At 35.3% G+C, this 17,969-nt stretch overlaps 1 protein-coding gene across 1 annotated transcript in view; it reads left to right on the plus strand.

Annotated features, from left to right (window-relative positions):
* The window catches only part of AGMO (alkylglycerol monooxygenase), a 321,738-nt gene that overhangs the window by 166,814 nt on the left and 136,955 nt on the right, over positions 1 to 17,969 (plus strand). The window contains exons 11-12 of the mRNA XM_055141569.1: positions 7,842 to 7,924; positions 15,276 to 15,381. Coding sequence (XP_054997544.1) covers positions 7,842 to 7,924; positions 15,276 to 15,381 — 189 coding nt within the window. The remainder of the gene's footprint in view (positions 1 to 7,841; positions 7,925 to 15,275; positions 15,382 to 17,969) is intronic.

Here is a 17,969-nt window from a genome sequence, read left to right on the forward strand (position 1 = left end):
TATTTTAACAAAAACATTTTTTGAGTGGGGTTTTGTGCTACACCCAGCTGTGCTCCAGGCTTACTGCTCTGCACTCAGAGATCACTCCTAGAGATCAGAAGACTATATAAGATGTTAGAAACTGAACCTGGATTAAGAACACTCAGGGCATGCACCCTACCTGCTGTACTATTTCTCCAGCTTGAGTTCTAGTTATACTTAAGCTATTGTAGACTCATCAATGAAATTGCTTTTCAAAATGAAGCAAACTCTACTTAAGATAGTATAGTCTCTGAAATAACATGTAAGTAATATGTAATAAAATGTCTTCCATAGACATTTGAAAGACCATTTTCTAGATAATACATATTTTAACTTAACGATCTTATTTTATTGCTTAACTATATCCTACTATGTAGGATATAAAATTATATTATGAAAATCATACTCCGGGACAGTAGAAATGAGGACTAGCAGGATTGCTCCACATTCGGAAGCTGCCTCAAGTGCTGGGGAAGAAGGAAGCTAGGGTAGAGAAGGGACCACTATGACAAAGCTAGTTGAAAATGATCACTCTGTGCTGAAAATAGGTAAAGGAACAAACATGATAACCTCTCAGTATCTGTATTGTAACCACAAAAGGTGAGAAGGGGGGAGGAAGAGAGAGATAGGAAGGGAAATAGAAAGAATGTGCCTGCCATAGAGACATACAATGGCGGGGGCCTGAGGGACAGGAGGAAAACTGGGTTCATTGGTCGTGGGAGATGTGCATTGGAGGAGGGTTAGATTTTTGAACATTGTTTGACTGGAAGCTGACCATGAATGGTATCTCACAGCGATTCAACAAAAATGCTATAAAATTAAAAATGCAAGCTTTATATCAGTGTACAGATTATTTAAAATACCATCTTTTTTATTATTTCAAAATTTATAAATTCTAATTTTACCACCCTTTTTTGCTTTGGCATATTTAGTCTATATTGTCAACTGAAGTTAAAGTATACTTTCTATGGCAGACATTTTGGTTTTTTACCTTTCCTAAGTGTGTATTTACTATATTCCATAGCACATGCTCAATAAATATTTATAGTAATGAATGTGTAGAAATTAGAAATTAATTTTATGCTTTAACTTGCTTTTCAGATAATACTTATATGGAAATTCTTAAGTATTCATAGGAAAATGGCTTTCAAAAGGAATCATAAATTCTATATTAAATGTTCTTTTCTAGTATCCTTTAAATTCAAATACTTTTAGGAATGTTTTGTTTTAGTAAATTAATAATATAATATTAATGATTTCTAAATATTTATATTCATAAAACTATATTATAAACTATAGCTATATTGTAAACTGCTATTAAATACTTTGCTTTGTATTTTATTTTAAATTACTGAAATGTTGATATTAATTTGTTATTAAATTTGCTTATCAATTATTTTCTTTGAGAATATTAATATTTAAAATTAATAACATTAAAATGTAAAATAGTCATTTGCTTAATCATTCAACAAACATATATTGGTTGCTGATTACATGACAGACTCTTTGGATGTAGCACTGTTGCACAGTTGTCCCCTCTTTCATTGATTTGCTTAAATGGGCACCAGTACCATCTCCATTTTGAGACTTGTTACTGTTTTTGGCATATTGAATATGCCACAGGTAGCTTGCCAGGTTCTGCCGTGCGGGCAAGATACTCTCAGTAGCTTGCCAGGCTCTCTGAGAGGGACAAAGGAACGGAACCCAGGTCGGCCACGTGCAAGGCAAATGCCCTACCTATTGCGCTATCACTCCAGTCCCCCTCCCTAATTTTAAAAACAACTGGCCAGGGGAAATAATACAGTAGATAATGCTCTTGCCTGGCACATGGCTGATCAGGGTTTAGTTATTGGCAATATATATGGTTTCCCCCTTTGAACACTTCCAGTTGTGATTCTGAGTGCATGGCCTGGAGTAAGCACAGAGTACTGTTGTGTGTAACCCCCCCAAAAAAAAAAAATTAAAAGGAAAAAAAAAGTTACAACCTTCCATTGAACTAACATTCTAATGGAAGTGTATTGAGAAAAAGCACAAATTTTCAAGTGTATGGAAATGCTAAGTTGTTTGTAGGGTAATGCCGCAGACTAATGTAGATAGGTATGTAACAGTTTACATAATTTGGATAATCCTGTGAATTTGAAGACTGTTACCTCAATGACAAGGTCTAAATCCTAAGAACACTGGGCAGGAAGGGAAAGGATTCATTCTAGGCAGAGGGGACAGTAGGTGATGCAAGCTACAATGTGAGGAATGCCTGTTACTTTCAAGGAAGAGTTAAGTTTCTGATATAATTTAAGAGTGAAAGAGATTACTATAGGACAAGATTATAGTAGAGTATGTTTTATATAGATCAGAGGAGGTACTTTGAGATTTATTCTAGGTGATATTTGAAACACCTGTAGGATTTATACCAACACAGTGATATGATGTGACCTTTGTTTTATAAGGATAACTCTAGCTGCATACCAGAGGCAGAAGGTCATAAGTGAAAACAGACTTTCAGAAGTGAGGAAGCTTATTAGGAGGATAGCTCAACAATTACAGTCAAGCTATGGCACAACAGGAGTGTGCTGTTATAACACATCTTTATTCTGAGTGTATCTCAAGTATAACACTGACATTGATCTGTGATGAATTAGAAGTGAGTGTTAAAGATGAATGATGGGATTGGGGCTCAAGCTGTTGAAATACTGGAGCTATCATTCATAAATGAAGAAAACTGGGGAATGTGTGGTATGAATAAGGAAATAAAGTATAAAATATTTTTTCAGCCTGCTAAAGAAAGTGAATTTATTGATGAGAGTGGGCAAGTCCAATGCATATGATGTATCAGGTGAGAAGCTTGAGTCGCTAGCTGTTAGTGAACAAGCAGGGACCTCTGCAATTTTCATTATGACAAATTGCTAGTATATGCTTTTTCTCCTTAAATATTAATTATTTTTAATTTATTATAGTTTAGGGAGTTACACTATTATTGACGTCATTGATACATAAAACTACTATATCCAACAATTATCAAAGGACCCTCCACCCACCATCATTGCTCCTATGCCACTTGTAGACTGGTCTTTTAGACAGGCCAATCTCAGAAGCTGTTAGATCTGATGTTGGCTAGGCAGGTGTGTAGATGTATTTAGTGGTTTTTACTTCAACTCCAGGAGCCAGGAAGTAAGTTATAGGAGGAAATTCTTATTTTTTTCTGCAAAGAGACCATAAATTCTCCAACCACCACATAAATATGCTTGTCCTATTTCTGAATTTCCTGTGATAATTTGGAAAGTTAACGGGTCTTTAATTCTGTTTATTTTATTGTAATTAATTGATATCAGCTTAAGTGCCTTTTGGAAAATTAGTATGAATTGAACAGAGTAATGGCATCATCATGAACATTAATTGACTTTTTACTTTCTGCCAAACTCTCTTCTAAGAATTTTCCTTGCCAAATTCATATTTTATTTCAAATGTACTGACCATATAATGAAGCTTTAGAATGCTGAATAATTTGGCAGAGGAGTTTGATTCCAAACCATGTGCAAAGATCCTCAACAAAATACTAGAAAATAGAATCCAATCAATTATCAAAATAAAAATCTTGTTACATCACCAAGTAGGATTCATTTCAGGTATGCAAAGATGGCTTAACACTGGCAAGTCAACGAACATAAGATATCATGGCAATATAAAGAAAGTAAAAGCCGTATGATCATATCAATAGATACAGAGAAAGCTTTTGACAAGATCCAACACCCATTCATGATAAAAGCTCTCAACAAAATGGGAGGTGAAGGGACCTAATTATAGTTAAAGCCATCTACCACAAGCTCACAGAAAGGATTATTCTCAATGGGGAAAAATTAAAAGCCTTTCCTTTTAGATTGGGAACAAGACAAGGTTGCCCACTCTTGCCACTTCAATATAGTACTGGAAGTACTTGCCATAGCCGTTAGGGAAGAAAAAGACATTAAGGGCAAACAGATAGGGAAGGAAGAGGTCAATCTCTCACTATTTGTAGATGACATGGTAACATACTTAGAGAATCCTAAAGTCTCTACCAAAAGGCTCCTACAAACAATAGATTTGTATAGTGGAGTGGCAGGTTACAAAAATAAATACCCCAAATTCCATGGTTTCTTATATGCAAACAATGAAAGAGAAGAAAGTGATATTTAAAAAAACAACATTCCCATTTACAATTGTATCACAGAAAATCAAGTTTCTCAGAGTCATCTTAACTAAGGAGGTAAAGGACCTATGCAAAGAAAACTACAAAACAACACTTTAAGAAATAAAGGGGGACATAAGGAAATAGAAACACATACCCTGCTCTTAAATTGGGAGAATTAACATTGTCAAAATGGCAATAATACCTAAAGCATTATATAGATTCAATGCAGTCCCTATGAGGATACCCATGATATTTTTCAAAGAACTTAATCAAACAGTCCTGATATTTATGCGGAACAATAAATTCCCATGAATAGCTAAAGTAATTCACCCAATATCCTTCTGATAAGGGGTTAATATCAAGGATATACAAGACACTGGTAGAACTTCACAAGAAGAAACACCTAAGCCCATCAAAAATGGGGGAGAAAAAATGAACAGAAGTTTCCCCAAGGAAGAAATTTGAACAGCCAAAAGTCACATGAAAAAATACTCCATGCTACTAATCATCAGAAAGATGTAAATCAAGTTTTCGGCCCGGGTGCCCATGCCTCTGCAGAGCCAGTGGATGTGGAACGAGTGGGAACCAGAGACAGCTTTAGGAATTGGGGTTCCAGCAAGTGCTTGCACCCATGTATGGAGACTGTGAACTAAGCTTTTGCCCCACGCCAGCTAACGGAGGAAATAACCTTCCTTCTTGGTCTCTCTCCCCTCCGGGAGAAGGCGTGATGTCCGACATTTTGTGGGTCCGTTGAGAAGGTATGAACTTGTGGCGCGAAAAAAAAAAAAAATGTGTGCTTTGAACCTGAAACAGCCGCGGGATACAGGGCCAACCCCCGCCAAGGGCCGGGCTCCGCTCCAGCCGGCTGGGTTTTCGGCCCGGGTGCCCATGTCTCTGCAGAGCCGGTGGATGTGCAACGAGCGGGAACCAGAGACAGCTTTAGGAATTGGGGTTCCAGCAAGTGCTTGCACCCATGTATGGAGACTGTGAACTAACTTTGGCTACATGCTGTTCCAGGAAGGGAAATGATTCATTTTCAAACCTAAATCTTCGCGGACTTAATTACTATAATACAGAAATTGTAAACCGCACGGCCACTACCGCGGCCGCGCGACATTTTATCTCTTCATTCTCATCAGTGGAAAACTTATTATCAAATATTTCCCTGTTAGTAGAGCTGTATTCTTAGGGGATAAATTCCAACAAAAATAGTGAGTCTGTTTTGAAACTCTAACAACAATAGTGAGTTATGTGTTGAAATCTGGAATGTAATCAAGGTTAAGAGAAAAGGAAGTGAAATTATCACTCACGTACGGGTTGGGTTGGGAGGTGAGGGGTGGGATGTATACTTTTTTGTTTGTTTGTTTGTTTGTTTGTTTTGTTTTTGCTTTTGTTTTTGTTTTTATTGGTGGTGGAATATGGGCACTGGTGAAGGGATGGGTGTTTCAGCATTGTGTAACTGAGATATAAGCCTGAGAACTTTGTAACTTTCCACTTGGTGATTCAATAAAATAAATTAAAAAAAAAACAAAGATGTAAATCAAAACAACAATGACTTATCATCTCACATCACAAAGATTGGCATATATCCAAATAAACAAGAACTAGTACTGGCATGAATTCAAGGCAAAATGGATTCCAATTCATTGCTGGTGGTAATGCTGACTGGATAATACTTTATGGAAAACAACATGGACATGCCTTAATAAAACTAGAAATTGAGCTCCCATTTGACCCAGCAATACCACTTTTGGGAATATACACTAGGAGTCTAAAACACACAGCAGAAACACCATCTGCACTCCTATGTTCACTGCAACAATATTTACAACAGGCAGAATCTGGAAACATCCTGAACACCTAAGAACAGATGAATGGATAAAGAAACTAAGGTACAGCTACACAATTAAATACTATGTAGTTGTTAGGAAAAATGAAGTCATAAAATTCACTAATAAATGGATGGACATGGAGATTATCATATTGAGTGCAATGAGTCAGAAGGAAAAGGAAAGATATAGAATGACTGCATTCATTTGTGGAGTAAATTATATATATATGCATATATATATGACAACAATAGTTAAAAATGATCACTCTGGTCAAGAACTGAGTGTTGGGGTCGGAGCGATAGCACAGCAGGGAGGGCATTTGCCTTGCATGTGGTTGGCCCGGGTTCAATCCCTGGCATCCCATATGGTTCCCCAAGCACTGCCAGGAGTAATTCCTGAGTGCAAAGCCAGGAGTAACCCGTGAGCATCGCTGGGTATGACCGAAAAAGCAAAAAAAGAAAAAAATAGAGAACTGAGTGTTGAAAATAGGTAAAGGGATATACATGATAACCTTCCAGTATTTGTATTGCAGACCATAATGCCTAAAATGAGAGAGAGAAAGAGAAAGAGAGGGAAGCGAGGACCCTGCCACAGAGACAAGACTGTCGTGGGGGAAGATTTGGAAGGGTGGGAGGAAACTGGGGACATTGGTGCTGGGAAATTACACTGATGGAAGGATGGGTGTTGGAATATTGTATGACTTAAATAAAATCATGAACAGCTTTGAAATGCTCTATCTCATGGTGATTCAATTAAAAAAAATACAAAGAAACCTAATCTTTTATTGTTGTTTATTCGTTTTGGAGTCACAGCAATGCTCAGGGATTACTCCTGGCTTTGCATTCAGGAATTATTCCTGCTAGTTCTTGAGGGGCCATATGGGGTGACTGGGTTTGAACTTAGTCTGGCTGAATACAAGCTAGATTATCCCTCCTGCTCTCAATTTAAGCTTTTGATTCTCACTTAGATATTTTTTTCATTTATGAAGCAGATATAATGATACATACACTGTAGGGATATTTAAATTTTTAAAATAGGTTTTAAATTTTTTTAATTGGTTTTGCATTGGATACATAGGTGCTGGAGCACACACTTTGCTAGCTGGATCCCAGGATTGCTTCCCTGCCACCAGATAGGCCCCCAGCCTTGAGCTATTGATAGCCCTGAACACTTTGATTTACATCCCCATTTAAAAGAATTTTAAATGAAATACATAATATTGAAGCTATAAATCAGTATAAGTTTAATAAACATTAGTTTTAAAGTTTTACATATGAATACAAAATAACATTATATTATAATATGACACTATTTTATTTACAATAATTTAAAGATAATCATTGACACTTAAGGACATAGATATTTCATTAGATATTAGTGTACATCCTCTTTCCTACATATATTTGCATAAATAAACATGGTTGACTAAATACTTTCTGTATTGAAGACAGTTTGAGTTTGAAGCACAACTTCTGTGCTTGTATACTGCTTTTGAATAAATGACAGTGATTTCTCTATACGTGACTATATATTTTGAAGAATTCTGGAAATGGAAGCATTACAGGAAAATTTTTAGGAGTCATTCTTTTATCATTTTATTATTGTGGAATTTTCTTCTTCATTCTTGATGTCCAAAATAACAGATAGTCAAAATGGAGTCAAAATGGCCTATACATAGTCAACCTTTCTGGAAAAAAAGGTAGTGATAAATGGTACAGATGAAACACAATCTGGAATAGTTGTTCTTTCAATGTTAAATGTTAATATACTCTCTGATTATTCAGAACTGAAGGATTCATTGGTGTCTCTTTGTGTTTTTACAGGCACTGTCACAGATCACTATCTTCCTGCGAGTTTCTTTTATTATACTGACCTTGACCTCCATTGGATTTCTTTTGGATGAAAGGCAAGAATTAAAATTATTTTATTTTATCTTATTTAATACCATAATGAGTTGTAATTAACAACCAATACTTATTTGTAAAAATATATTCATGGAATTTTGAGGAAGTTCATATTTTTCTTAGTGGTCTTAAGATTTCAATCTCTAACCAGGAGAAAATATACCTATAAGGCCTCACAACAAACTATAGCTCAACTCTCTGCAATGCTTTTCTGAATTTTGAGATGTGCCTTTGTATGGGATCACTTTCTTTCAAAGGCTGACATGTCAAACAGCCCATGTTCGTTGATATTCTTATTCTAGCATTATGTCCACCACAGTATATAGCATTATCAATAACTTGCAGCTATGCAGAATTAGGTCCCACTTCTCAAGGTACAGTCCTCTACAGAATTGTCCTCACTTAAAACACCAGCCTCAAATTTGGGCTCCCGTGGTCAGTCCCCATTGCTTTTGGGGAGGGGAAAGTGTGTTTTTACAGAAATCAAACCCAAGACTTCACACATGTAAGACAAGTGCCCTATCATGGAGCAACACACCCAGTCACAGCTTCACATTTTTTTTTCTTTTTGGGTCACACCTGGCTGTGCACAGGAGTTTCTCCTAGCTCTGCACTGAGGAATTACCCCTGACAGTGCTCAGTTGACCATATGGGATGCTGGGAATCGAACCCGGCTGCATGCAAGACAAACGATCCGGCTGTGGTATCAATCCAGCCCCTTCACTTTTTAAGAAATAAAATGTCACATCTTATTTTGATTCAATTTTAAATCTTAGTTGTTTTACTTAGGTCATGTATTACAACACTTTCCATCTTGCAGCTTTATATTTGCAGAATGTTGATTACTACGCAAATTAATCACCTCCACCACAAGTGTCAGCAGCCCCCACCAGAATCTCGAGGTCCATTCTACCCCTGGCACCCCTGTTTTTTAGTCTTAGCTGTAATGTTCCCAGTATTTCAGAGTTTGTTTTCATAGGAGACTTTTAAACCTTTGCTTTGTTTCTTTATACTCCACATATGAGAAAAATTATTTGGTATTTGTCTTTTTCCTTCTGACTCACTTCACTTAACATGACACTGATTTGTTCTATGCATGTTGCAGTGAACTGCTTGACTTTGTCTTTGTTTTTTCATAGCTGTGTAGTATTCTGTTGTATATACATACCAAAATGTCTGTTGCTATCTCTGTTTTGGTGTTGGTGAGGTGCCTTGTTTCCATTTCCTGCCTATTGTACTAAGCTCTGAAATAAACTTAGGCCTGTACATCTCTTTTCAATTTAATGTTGCTGTGTGTTTGGAGGTTAGATGCCAAAAAGTGGAATTGCTGGATCAAATGGAAGTTCTAGTCTTACTTTCCAGAGAAATCTCTATTATTATTCTGTGGCAGCTGAACCAGAGAACATTCCCACCAGTAATAAATGATGGTTTTTAGCATATTTCTGCCAATACAGATTGTTTCTGTCTTTTTCTTGAAAATCTCTCTCACTGTTGTAAAATGTTTTGATTTTCTTTGAGAGTTCTTTGTGTGTCTTTGATATTAGCCCTTTCTCTGATGTATGCCACACAAATATTTTCACTCATTCAGTAATAGGCTTTTTTATTTTAATCAGTTTTTTTTGTTGTCAAAATCCTTTTTAATTTGATATAACTATTTTATTTTTATATGTATTTATATTATATTTGGAGTAAGATAATTGAAGACACCTGTGAGGTCCATATCTGGGTGGCTTATGTTTTTCTCAATGTTTTGTATGAAATCCGATCGAATTTCAGTGTCTTTAATCCACTTCGACTTAACTTCTGTGAGTGTAAGTGGTGTGGAAATAAAGTTCCAGTTTCTTTTCTTTTTGGACCACACCCACTATGCTCAGGGCTGACTCCTGGCTCTGTGCTGAAGCGTCACTCAGGGGACCATATGGGGTGCCAGGAAATGACTCCAGGTCTGACATGTGCAAGGCGAGTGCCTTTTATGCTATACTGTCTTTCCATCCCCTACCAGTTTGTTTGTTTCTTCCTCATTTTTTTTGTTTTTTTTTGTTTGAGATTTTCTAGTTTTGTTAAAACTATTTGTTAAAGAAACATTGTTTGTTCTCCTTAAAGCCTCAGCATCTTTGTCATATATCAATAGCTCACAAAAACATTCTGAGATTACAAATGCTATTAAATTGGGAGGATAACTCAAACATGCATAAGCAGTGCCCCAAATTCAATCCCAAACATTGCAAGTTCCACCTAGCATCACTTGATATGACGTTGGTGGTCCCCAGATCCACTGAATTATTCGGCCCACATGGTCAGTGGACTCCAGGTCTCCTGAAAACTATTTAGAAGGATTTTAAAGTTTCTGAAAATAAAAACAAATTCTCCATAAAAAATTGCTACAAAATATATTTCACAGATTAGTAAGGTCAAGCAATAAGATAGTCCCAAGCACTAACTCAGTCAATGTGAATCTAGGGCTGAAGTTATGGGGAGCTATGGCACTTGCCTTGCATGTGGTTGCCCCTGTTTTGATCCCTTACACACCATATGTTCCCCTGAGTTTGCCAAGAGCGATCCCTTAGCATAGACCAGGAGAAAGCCCTAAACACTACCAGGTGTAAGCTTAAAAACAAAATTAACTAGTTAATTTATTTATTAAAAGGAAAAGGGGGAAAAAGAAATGTGGCACTAGAATACACGGTATAGAATTTAAACATAAGTAATTAAAACACCTGGAAGGTTTATTTATTGTTGAAAATTTAATTTTGTTGTAGCATAATATTTTTCAGGAATCATAGTCAATATAGTTATTTTCAGGAACTTTAAGATATACATTTCTAGAGGTCTGGAGCAATAATACAGCAGTTAGTATTGCCTTGAACATGGTCAATCTGCATTCAATCCCCAGCATCCCTTATGGTCCCTAAAGCTCCACCAGGAGAGATTCCTGAGTGCAGAGTCCGAAACAAACAAAATATATAAACTCCTAGTAAGCTTTAATTTATATTGAATATTATTTCATCTTTCCAAGGTAGAATGGGTTCTTAAAGAGCTGTATTCTTTAGAGTTACATCATATGAATAAATTTGTTGGTTAATGAAACTCTTGATACTATGCATTCTTTATAAAGGTATCTCAATGAATAAAGCAGTTAACACTCATCACATATTATAGACAAGCAATTTGTAAAACTCATTTTCTTTCATAGTTTAAAAGTATGTTTGTCATTTATTTAGTCTGACTCTTTAACCTAACTTTTCTATATTGGAAGTACATTCAAGTCATAAAAAGGAAAGGGGGATAAAAAAGGAAAAGGAGTCACAAGGGCATCAAAATTAACTACCAAGATTTAAATAATCAAGATCACATACTCATACCTAGAATTTGCTATTGCCAATATACAATAGGACGCTTTGATGCTTTAATAAATATTTATTATAGAGGTCTCTCTGGGTTGCTTAGAAGCTCATATTTGGGAGTGGGGAGGCACTCTCTGTAAAACCATGACCTCTGTGGTGCAAGCCTGTGTGTGATATTGAGGCCCAGTACAGCATGGATCCAGTAGTGCTGGGAACCACCAAGGTCATATGGGTAGTCTTGGTATCAGGAGATTGAACTTAGGGCCTCAGACATGAAAGTGATCCACCATTTCTGGCTATTTCCCTGGCTTAAATGATGACTTTGTTTTGATGCCATGGATATTGATAGATTAAGAGGTTTAACAAACACATCAATTTTACTTTCATACTTCTAATATATATTAAAATAATATATTATGTAGTATTAAAATTTTAACTCCCTCTGCCCTTATTTAGGAACGTACACTGAAACAGAGTTGTGTCCTTCCAAACCAATGCCGTGAAAACAAATGAAATAATATTCATCAACTTTGGGGGTTGGAGAGATAATGCAGGGGTAATATGCTTGTCTTCTCTGCAACTGACCCTGATTCAAAACCTTTTAACATATATGGTCCCTTGAGCCTGTCAGGAGTTTTCACTGACTGCATGAGTGTAGAACCAGAATGTGGATCACAAACCAATCAATCAATCAATCAATAAAAATATCTATGAAAATATGCATATTTTTAAAATTTTTGAAAGAACATATCTGAAACTCTAATTCTATACTGAGAAAAAATGAAAAGTAAAATCTATGGAAATACAGATAGTGAGATGTTGACAATGTCTCAAATTGAGAATGAGCTAAATATTTTATATAGTCTAATAAAAAATAGAAAATTCAAATAATTTCAAGGGAAAGTATTGAAATTAATATTAATTTGGAAACTTTTTTTTAAAAAGTACATTAAATAGATTTGCATGCTCTGGCAAAGAAAAAAGAATCCAATAACATCAAATGTTTTAAGTGCCAAGATAATCTTAAATTGATTATGAAAATTTCTCAAGGAACTAAAATTATTGAACTATTGTGAACAATAAGGCACTAAATAAGAGTAACAATCATATTTATAGATATAGTGTTAGTTATATAATGAGTACAACACCAAATTAATTTATATATAGCACAGCGGGTAGGGCGTTTGCCTTGTATGCCACCAACCCTGGTTTGATTCCTCCGACCCTCTCAGAGAGCCCGGCAAGCTACTGAAAATATCCTGTCTGCATGGCAGAGCCTGACAAGCTACCATGGCATATTCTATATGCCAAAAACAGTAACAATAAGTCTCACAATGGAGATGTTTCTGGTGCCCACTCGAGCAAATCGATGAGCAACGAAAAGACAGTGCTACGACAATGCTAAGACAATCTGAATTAAAATTGTACAAATTTTCTATATAGAATTTTACAGGGCTTTTATCAAATTGATTTATATAAAATTATGTGTCATGTAAAAGTTTCACCACCAACTATCAAGATTTATTATTTAGCTACAGTAATTAGATATGTTTTATGTGCACAGCTATTAAAATTGATTCCCTGGAAACAGATCTATAAATATGTACATATATAAGCTTGATTTGTAATAAAGGTGTTCCTGCAGAGCTATGGGAGAAGGTTGTCTTTTCAATGACTGAATTTAGAAAAACTGATTTCACATAGGAATAAGAAAAATAAACTGAGCAATCATATCACACCATAAAAAATTAGTCCTGGGGTCAGGGGATTATAGATTTAAACTTGAGAGGAAAGAGAATAAACATTATAGCATCTATCATAGTAATACAACTCTAATTGTAGAGCAGGAAAAATGTAAAAATATTAAGTCTTATAAAGAATTTCCAAATAGTAAAGTACGTTAATCAGACTATAAATATATTAACAAAGCTAATTATACAAAAATTAACTCCAAAAGTAAAGAGTGAAACCTTTAACTTAAGAAAGCTGTTAGCAAATTTTATAAGTAGCATAGACCTTTTATCCAACATGACTGAGATTATCATTGAGAATACCAGCTATTTGCTTTCAGACTGAAAAGAAGAATTTATATTGTGGTACCTAGTTTGAAAAACTGACATTTTTACTATGGACCAAAAGCAAAAGAAAAATTTCTAACATTCCTAACACTAGTTGTGAGGTAAATAGACCATTCAGAGTGCCAGGGGTCAGGTGGTGGCAGTGCCATCTTGCCTCCAATCACTGTGTATAATGTTAAAAAAATTGATTGTTTGATATCAGAGATAATTGCTTTTTTCTCATTAAAAATTACCCATATAGAGGGGCTGGATCAATAGTACAGCAATAGGATATGTTTGCCTTGCACTTGATTGACAGCGTTTGATCCCCCCGCACTACATATGTCCCCTGAGCCCTGCCAGTGATGATAACTGAGTACAGAGCCAAAAGTAAACCCTGAGTATTGCCAGGTATGCCCTTCCAATTAATTAAATAAAATTACTCACACATAAATTTATAATCAATAGCCATTACATAATGACATTTGACAAGTAATATTATTTTAATAGAAAAGCTGTTTTCTACTACTTGAAAGAAAATTAAAAAACTTAGTTTATTTTGAGTTTAATGTGTTTTCTTTCTGGAAAATGTAAATTTTATGGAAATGAAGCATCACAATTAATAGACTAAAATAATTTTAATAGATAAACACACTACTTTTTATCCTATATTCTTTATCTTTACCAGGGATACATAACTATCCAAAACATAAATGTATTTCATTGTGTTGTTGAATTTGAATTTCAAGAGTAGCACGACCAGAATATTCACCATGAAAGAGTTAGCTAAGATATGCATATATTTTACATCAAATTATGCTTAACTACACACTGTCTCTACTCTGAATATTTTTGAATTTGAGTCTGTATTAATTTGGAGCAAAGTATATAAATTTTCCTGAGAATCCATATTTTTTTCAAATACAACATAAAAACATTGAAGGATGGAGTGCAATCTAACTTTATACCTTAGAAATTTTGATGTTGAAGGGCTCAAATATAGTACAGGAGTTAAGGCACATAGTTTGCATGAAGCCAAGCCTAGTTAATCCCTTAAACTCCATGGCCCCATCTCACTAATCTCTCCCCTAACTTGAGTATTAATTGGTGCAACATGGCCCGGCAATTCTAGACACTGGAAAGCCTGGGCAGCACCACATCCTCTGGTCTTTTAGTGAACAGTAGGCCTCGTTGGGTAAGAATCACCAGGAGTGACCCCTGGACCCCTGAAGCATTGCTTGGGAAGATCTCTCCTCCCAAGAAATAAAAGGAAATTTATTTCCTAATAATGTATTTGTTACTTGAAAATATACATCATCCTCTATCCCACCAATGCTAAAACACTTTTAAATAACAACGATTCTTTGAAATCATTCATTTCTAGTTTAATGCAGAGTTTCCAATCTTATATGGCTTGCCACCCACTTACTAGAAAAAAATAATCGCTAAGCTCCCACCCTTGGAAATCTGCATATCTTAAAAAACAAACCAAAAATAGACCCCAAATTGCACCTAAAGCTACTAATACTTCCCCGGGAATTTGAAGAACATTGGGTTATTGGCTATTTTCAAATAATTTAAGAGGCATTTGCTTCTCAGTTGCATTAAGTTAAAAATGTGCCACTGGATCACAAACGTGAAAATACTGTGTTTGAGGAAGTGGTTGGGTAAGGTACACCAGAAGTAATACAAGGGCATTGGTGAAGGATTGTGACAAATTTGATAGCAATAGTGTGCAGGAACTTTGTCTTTTAATTACCATGACAATCATATTACCTAAACTACAAACAAACAAACAAATAAATAAATAAATAAATAAATAAATAAATAAATATTAATTTTTTTCTCCGGCCAAAAGAAAAAAGCATCACTATATTAATGAGAGTATATAAAAAGATAGAAAGCTTATTTGAATAATAAAGCTTACTTATGCTAATGACATTTTATTTTAGGCCTAAGGGAGCTGTCATGGAAACGTTCCGCTGTTTAGTGTTCCTGATGTTGTTTAAATCTGGTCACCTGAAGCCTCTGATTTCCTCCTTGTCCTCTGCCTTTGAGGTAAGCTGTTTGCTTTAGGGGACTGTAGTATGGATTCACTCCTTTGACAACACTTTCTCTCTTTTGTGACAGAATTGATTCTGGAAAATGTTAAACTATTTACTTACTTGCCAATTCTTTACTAGTTGTTTCAGCTTTATACTTTTCTTCTGTGGGACAGTGAGATAGTTCAGGGGGTAGAGCAAACACCTTGCACTGAATTCAATCTCTGATACCACATGTCTCTACCCAGAATCCCCGTGTGTAGCACTGCTTATGCTTAGTCACTCAACTGTCAGGCCTGTGCATCCTGGCTGGTCATCACTGGACACATCCCTGCATCCCATCCTGCCTCCAGTTCCACTGGGTTTAGACCCCGTTATTCCTTGGTTATGGGGTAGGGATGGGTGGGAGAGAAGCATGTTGCAATAATTTTTAGCCAGTTGGATTGGTTAATCAAGAGAATGTTCCAAGGATTCTAAGTGGATTACTAAAAGTCCTACAGATTTGAGGGATCTGTAGGGCATGGTGTCACTGTTGGAGGCTTGTTATTCTTAAATTTCTTTCTGAAGCTATTAAATTTAAAGCTGTAATGCTGTGAGTAAGATATCCTATCAATATCCTCCCATACCTAATGTTTCTATAGTAACAAAATCACTGTATCAAAACATTTTAACTATAGTGAAGATTGTATATTATTATCTTCTGGAACAATTGCAAATTATCTGCCAAGAACTGCATTGATTTTTTGGACATATATTTGTTGTTTCATATCTTAGGCAACTGCTAAAAATCATTACTTATATTAGTACTGTTTTGCTGGTCAGTTGTATTCTTTTACATTCAAGGTAATAGTGTTTATATTTGATGCTGAGCAAGCTACTAACATGCCCAGAAATGTGGTGTAGATAACCTTATTCAAGCAGGGAATAGAAATTCTCAGGTCTTTCTTGGCATTTACAGAAACAGGAAAACACATGCTTGATAATAATTATGCAATAGAACAAATTCTTTAGAAGATGAAGTTGATACCTTTCAAGTTACAAGTATGCACAGACTTAAGCAACACTCCCCCTCTAAGAATTTATGTTTGACAGAGGACATACACATTTATGCATGTGCCAACTAATATAAATACAGAACTATTCTTAGAATATCAGGTATAATAGCATAAGATTAAAAAAGTATTTGAAATCCTTCTATTTAAGGGTTGGGGATGTGACTCAGTGGCAGTGTACAGATCTTGCTGTGTGATTCATGGAGCTATGACAAAAAGGAAATAAATCATAAAACATTTTATTTGTAAAATAGCATATGCATGTGTAAATAAAGTAGGGAAACGTTAGTTACAATGTAGATCATTTTCTCTCTGAATAGATTGAATGTATATAAATGCAATTTATTAAATTTATGCAAGTATCTCAAGAGATAGTTAAGAATCTAACTTGTTATTTCCTTATGGGCGAGTGTGAGACAGGAAGAAAAAAATAAGGGTAATTCTTCAATAAATTGGTAGCTTAAGGTTTCTGAAAACTGTGACTATATTTCCTATGTAAATAAACATCTAAAAATTTTAAATAAAGCATGGATTCAGAGTATCAAAGTCTTAAAATTATTCAGGGCTAATATATTCAGATTTTATGTAGACATTAGGTAATTTCATATGTACTTGTAATTTTGTTTCTCATGATAGCATCTTAAAAACAAGATGGAGAAACATAGAATGTAAATATTTAATAATTCAAAAGTAGTCATGCCAAGAGAAAAGACCTTTAAAATCATGAAATAAGGTATTTATAGTCTAAATAGTGAATGACATTTTACATGGAAGGTATAAGTGAGAATAACTTCATTATTAATAAATCTACACTCGGATTCATAATAGTTTATGAGGAAATAAAAATGGGTTTTCCTAATTACTCAAAATGTGAACAAGTCAAAATGTATGTTTTCAAAAAGACAATTAACCTGAGGCTCTTTGTGTGTTGGGTAGTGACAATAGACAATAGCCTAGTATATCCATTGAGTCTGATGAATGAACCCTAGCTTTTAGAGGCTGCCGATTTGCTGATGAGTCAGTAGGGGAAAGTGAGTAGTTAAGACTTGTCTTTGAAGCCAACTTGCCTTAGAACTAGAATTTGACTCTTGGTTCAAAAACTTCTTAGTTGTCTGTCCTCGGGGAAGTACATGACCACTTAACTATTCTAACTTGGTTTCCTTTATCTGTAAAAGAATGAAATAATAATGTCCATCCAGAAGGATTCTGAGGATTAAATGGGATAATATGTGCAAGAAATTTAATGTGAAGTTTAACACATAGGGTCATAGATAAATTGTGATTTGTGTCTTCGGGATGTATGCGAGCAGAGGGGAGATGCTTGCTTGCAAGCGGTCAGTCCTGTTTTGATCTCTAGAAGCAGACATGAGTACCACCCGAAACACCGCCAGGAGTGATCTCTGAGCACAGAACCAGGGCCAAGTCTAGAGCACTGCCTGCTGGTTCTGGTCCAAAACCAGAAATTTTTTTAAATTTTTTAAATTTTTCTTTTATTTTATCACCATGTGGAAAGTTACAGAGTTCTCAGGTTTATGTCTCAGTTATACCATAT

Source organism: Sorex araneus, chromosome 1, assembly GCF_027595985.1.
Source record: "Sorex araneus isolate mSorAra2 chromosome 1, mSorAra2.pri, whole genome shotgun sequence".
NCBI lineage: Eukaryota > Metazoa > Chordata > Mammalia > Eulipotyphla > Soricidae > Sorex > Sorex araneus.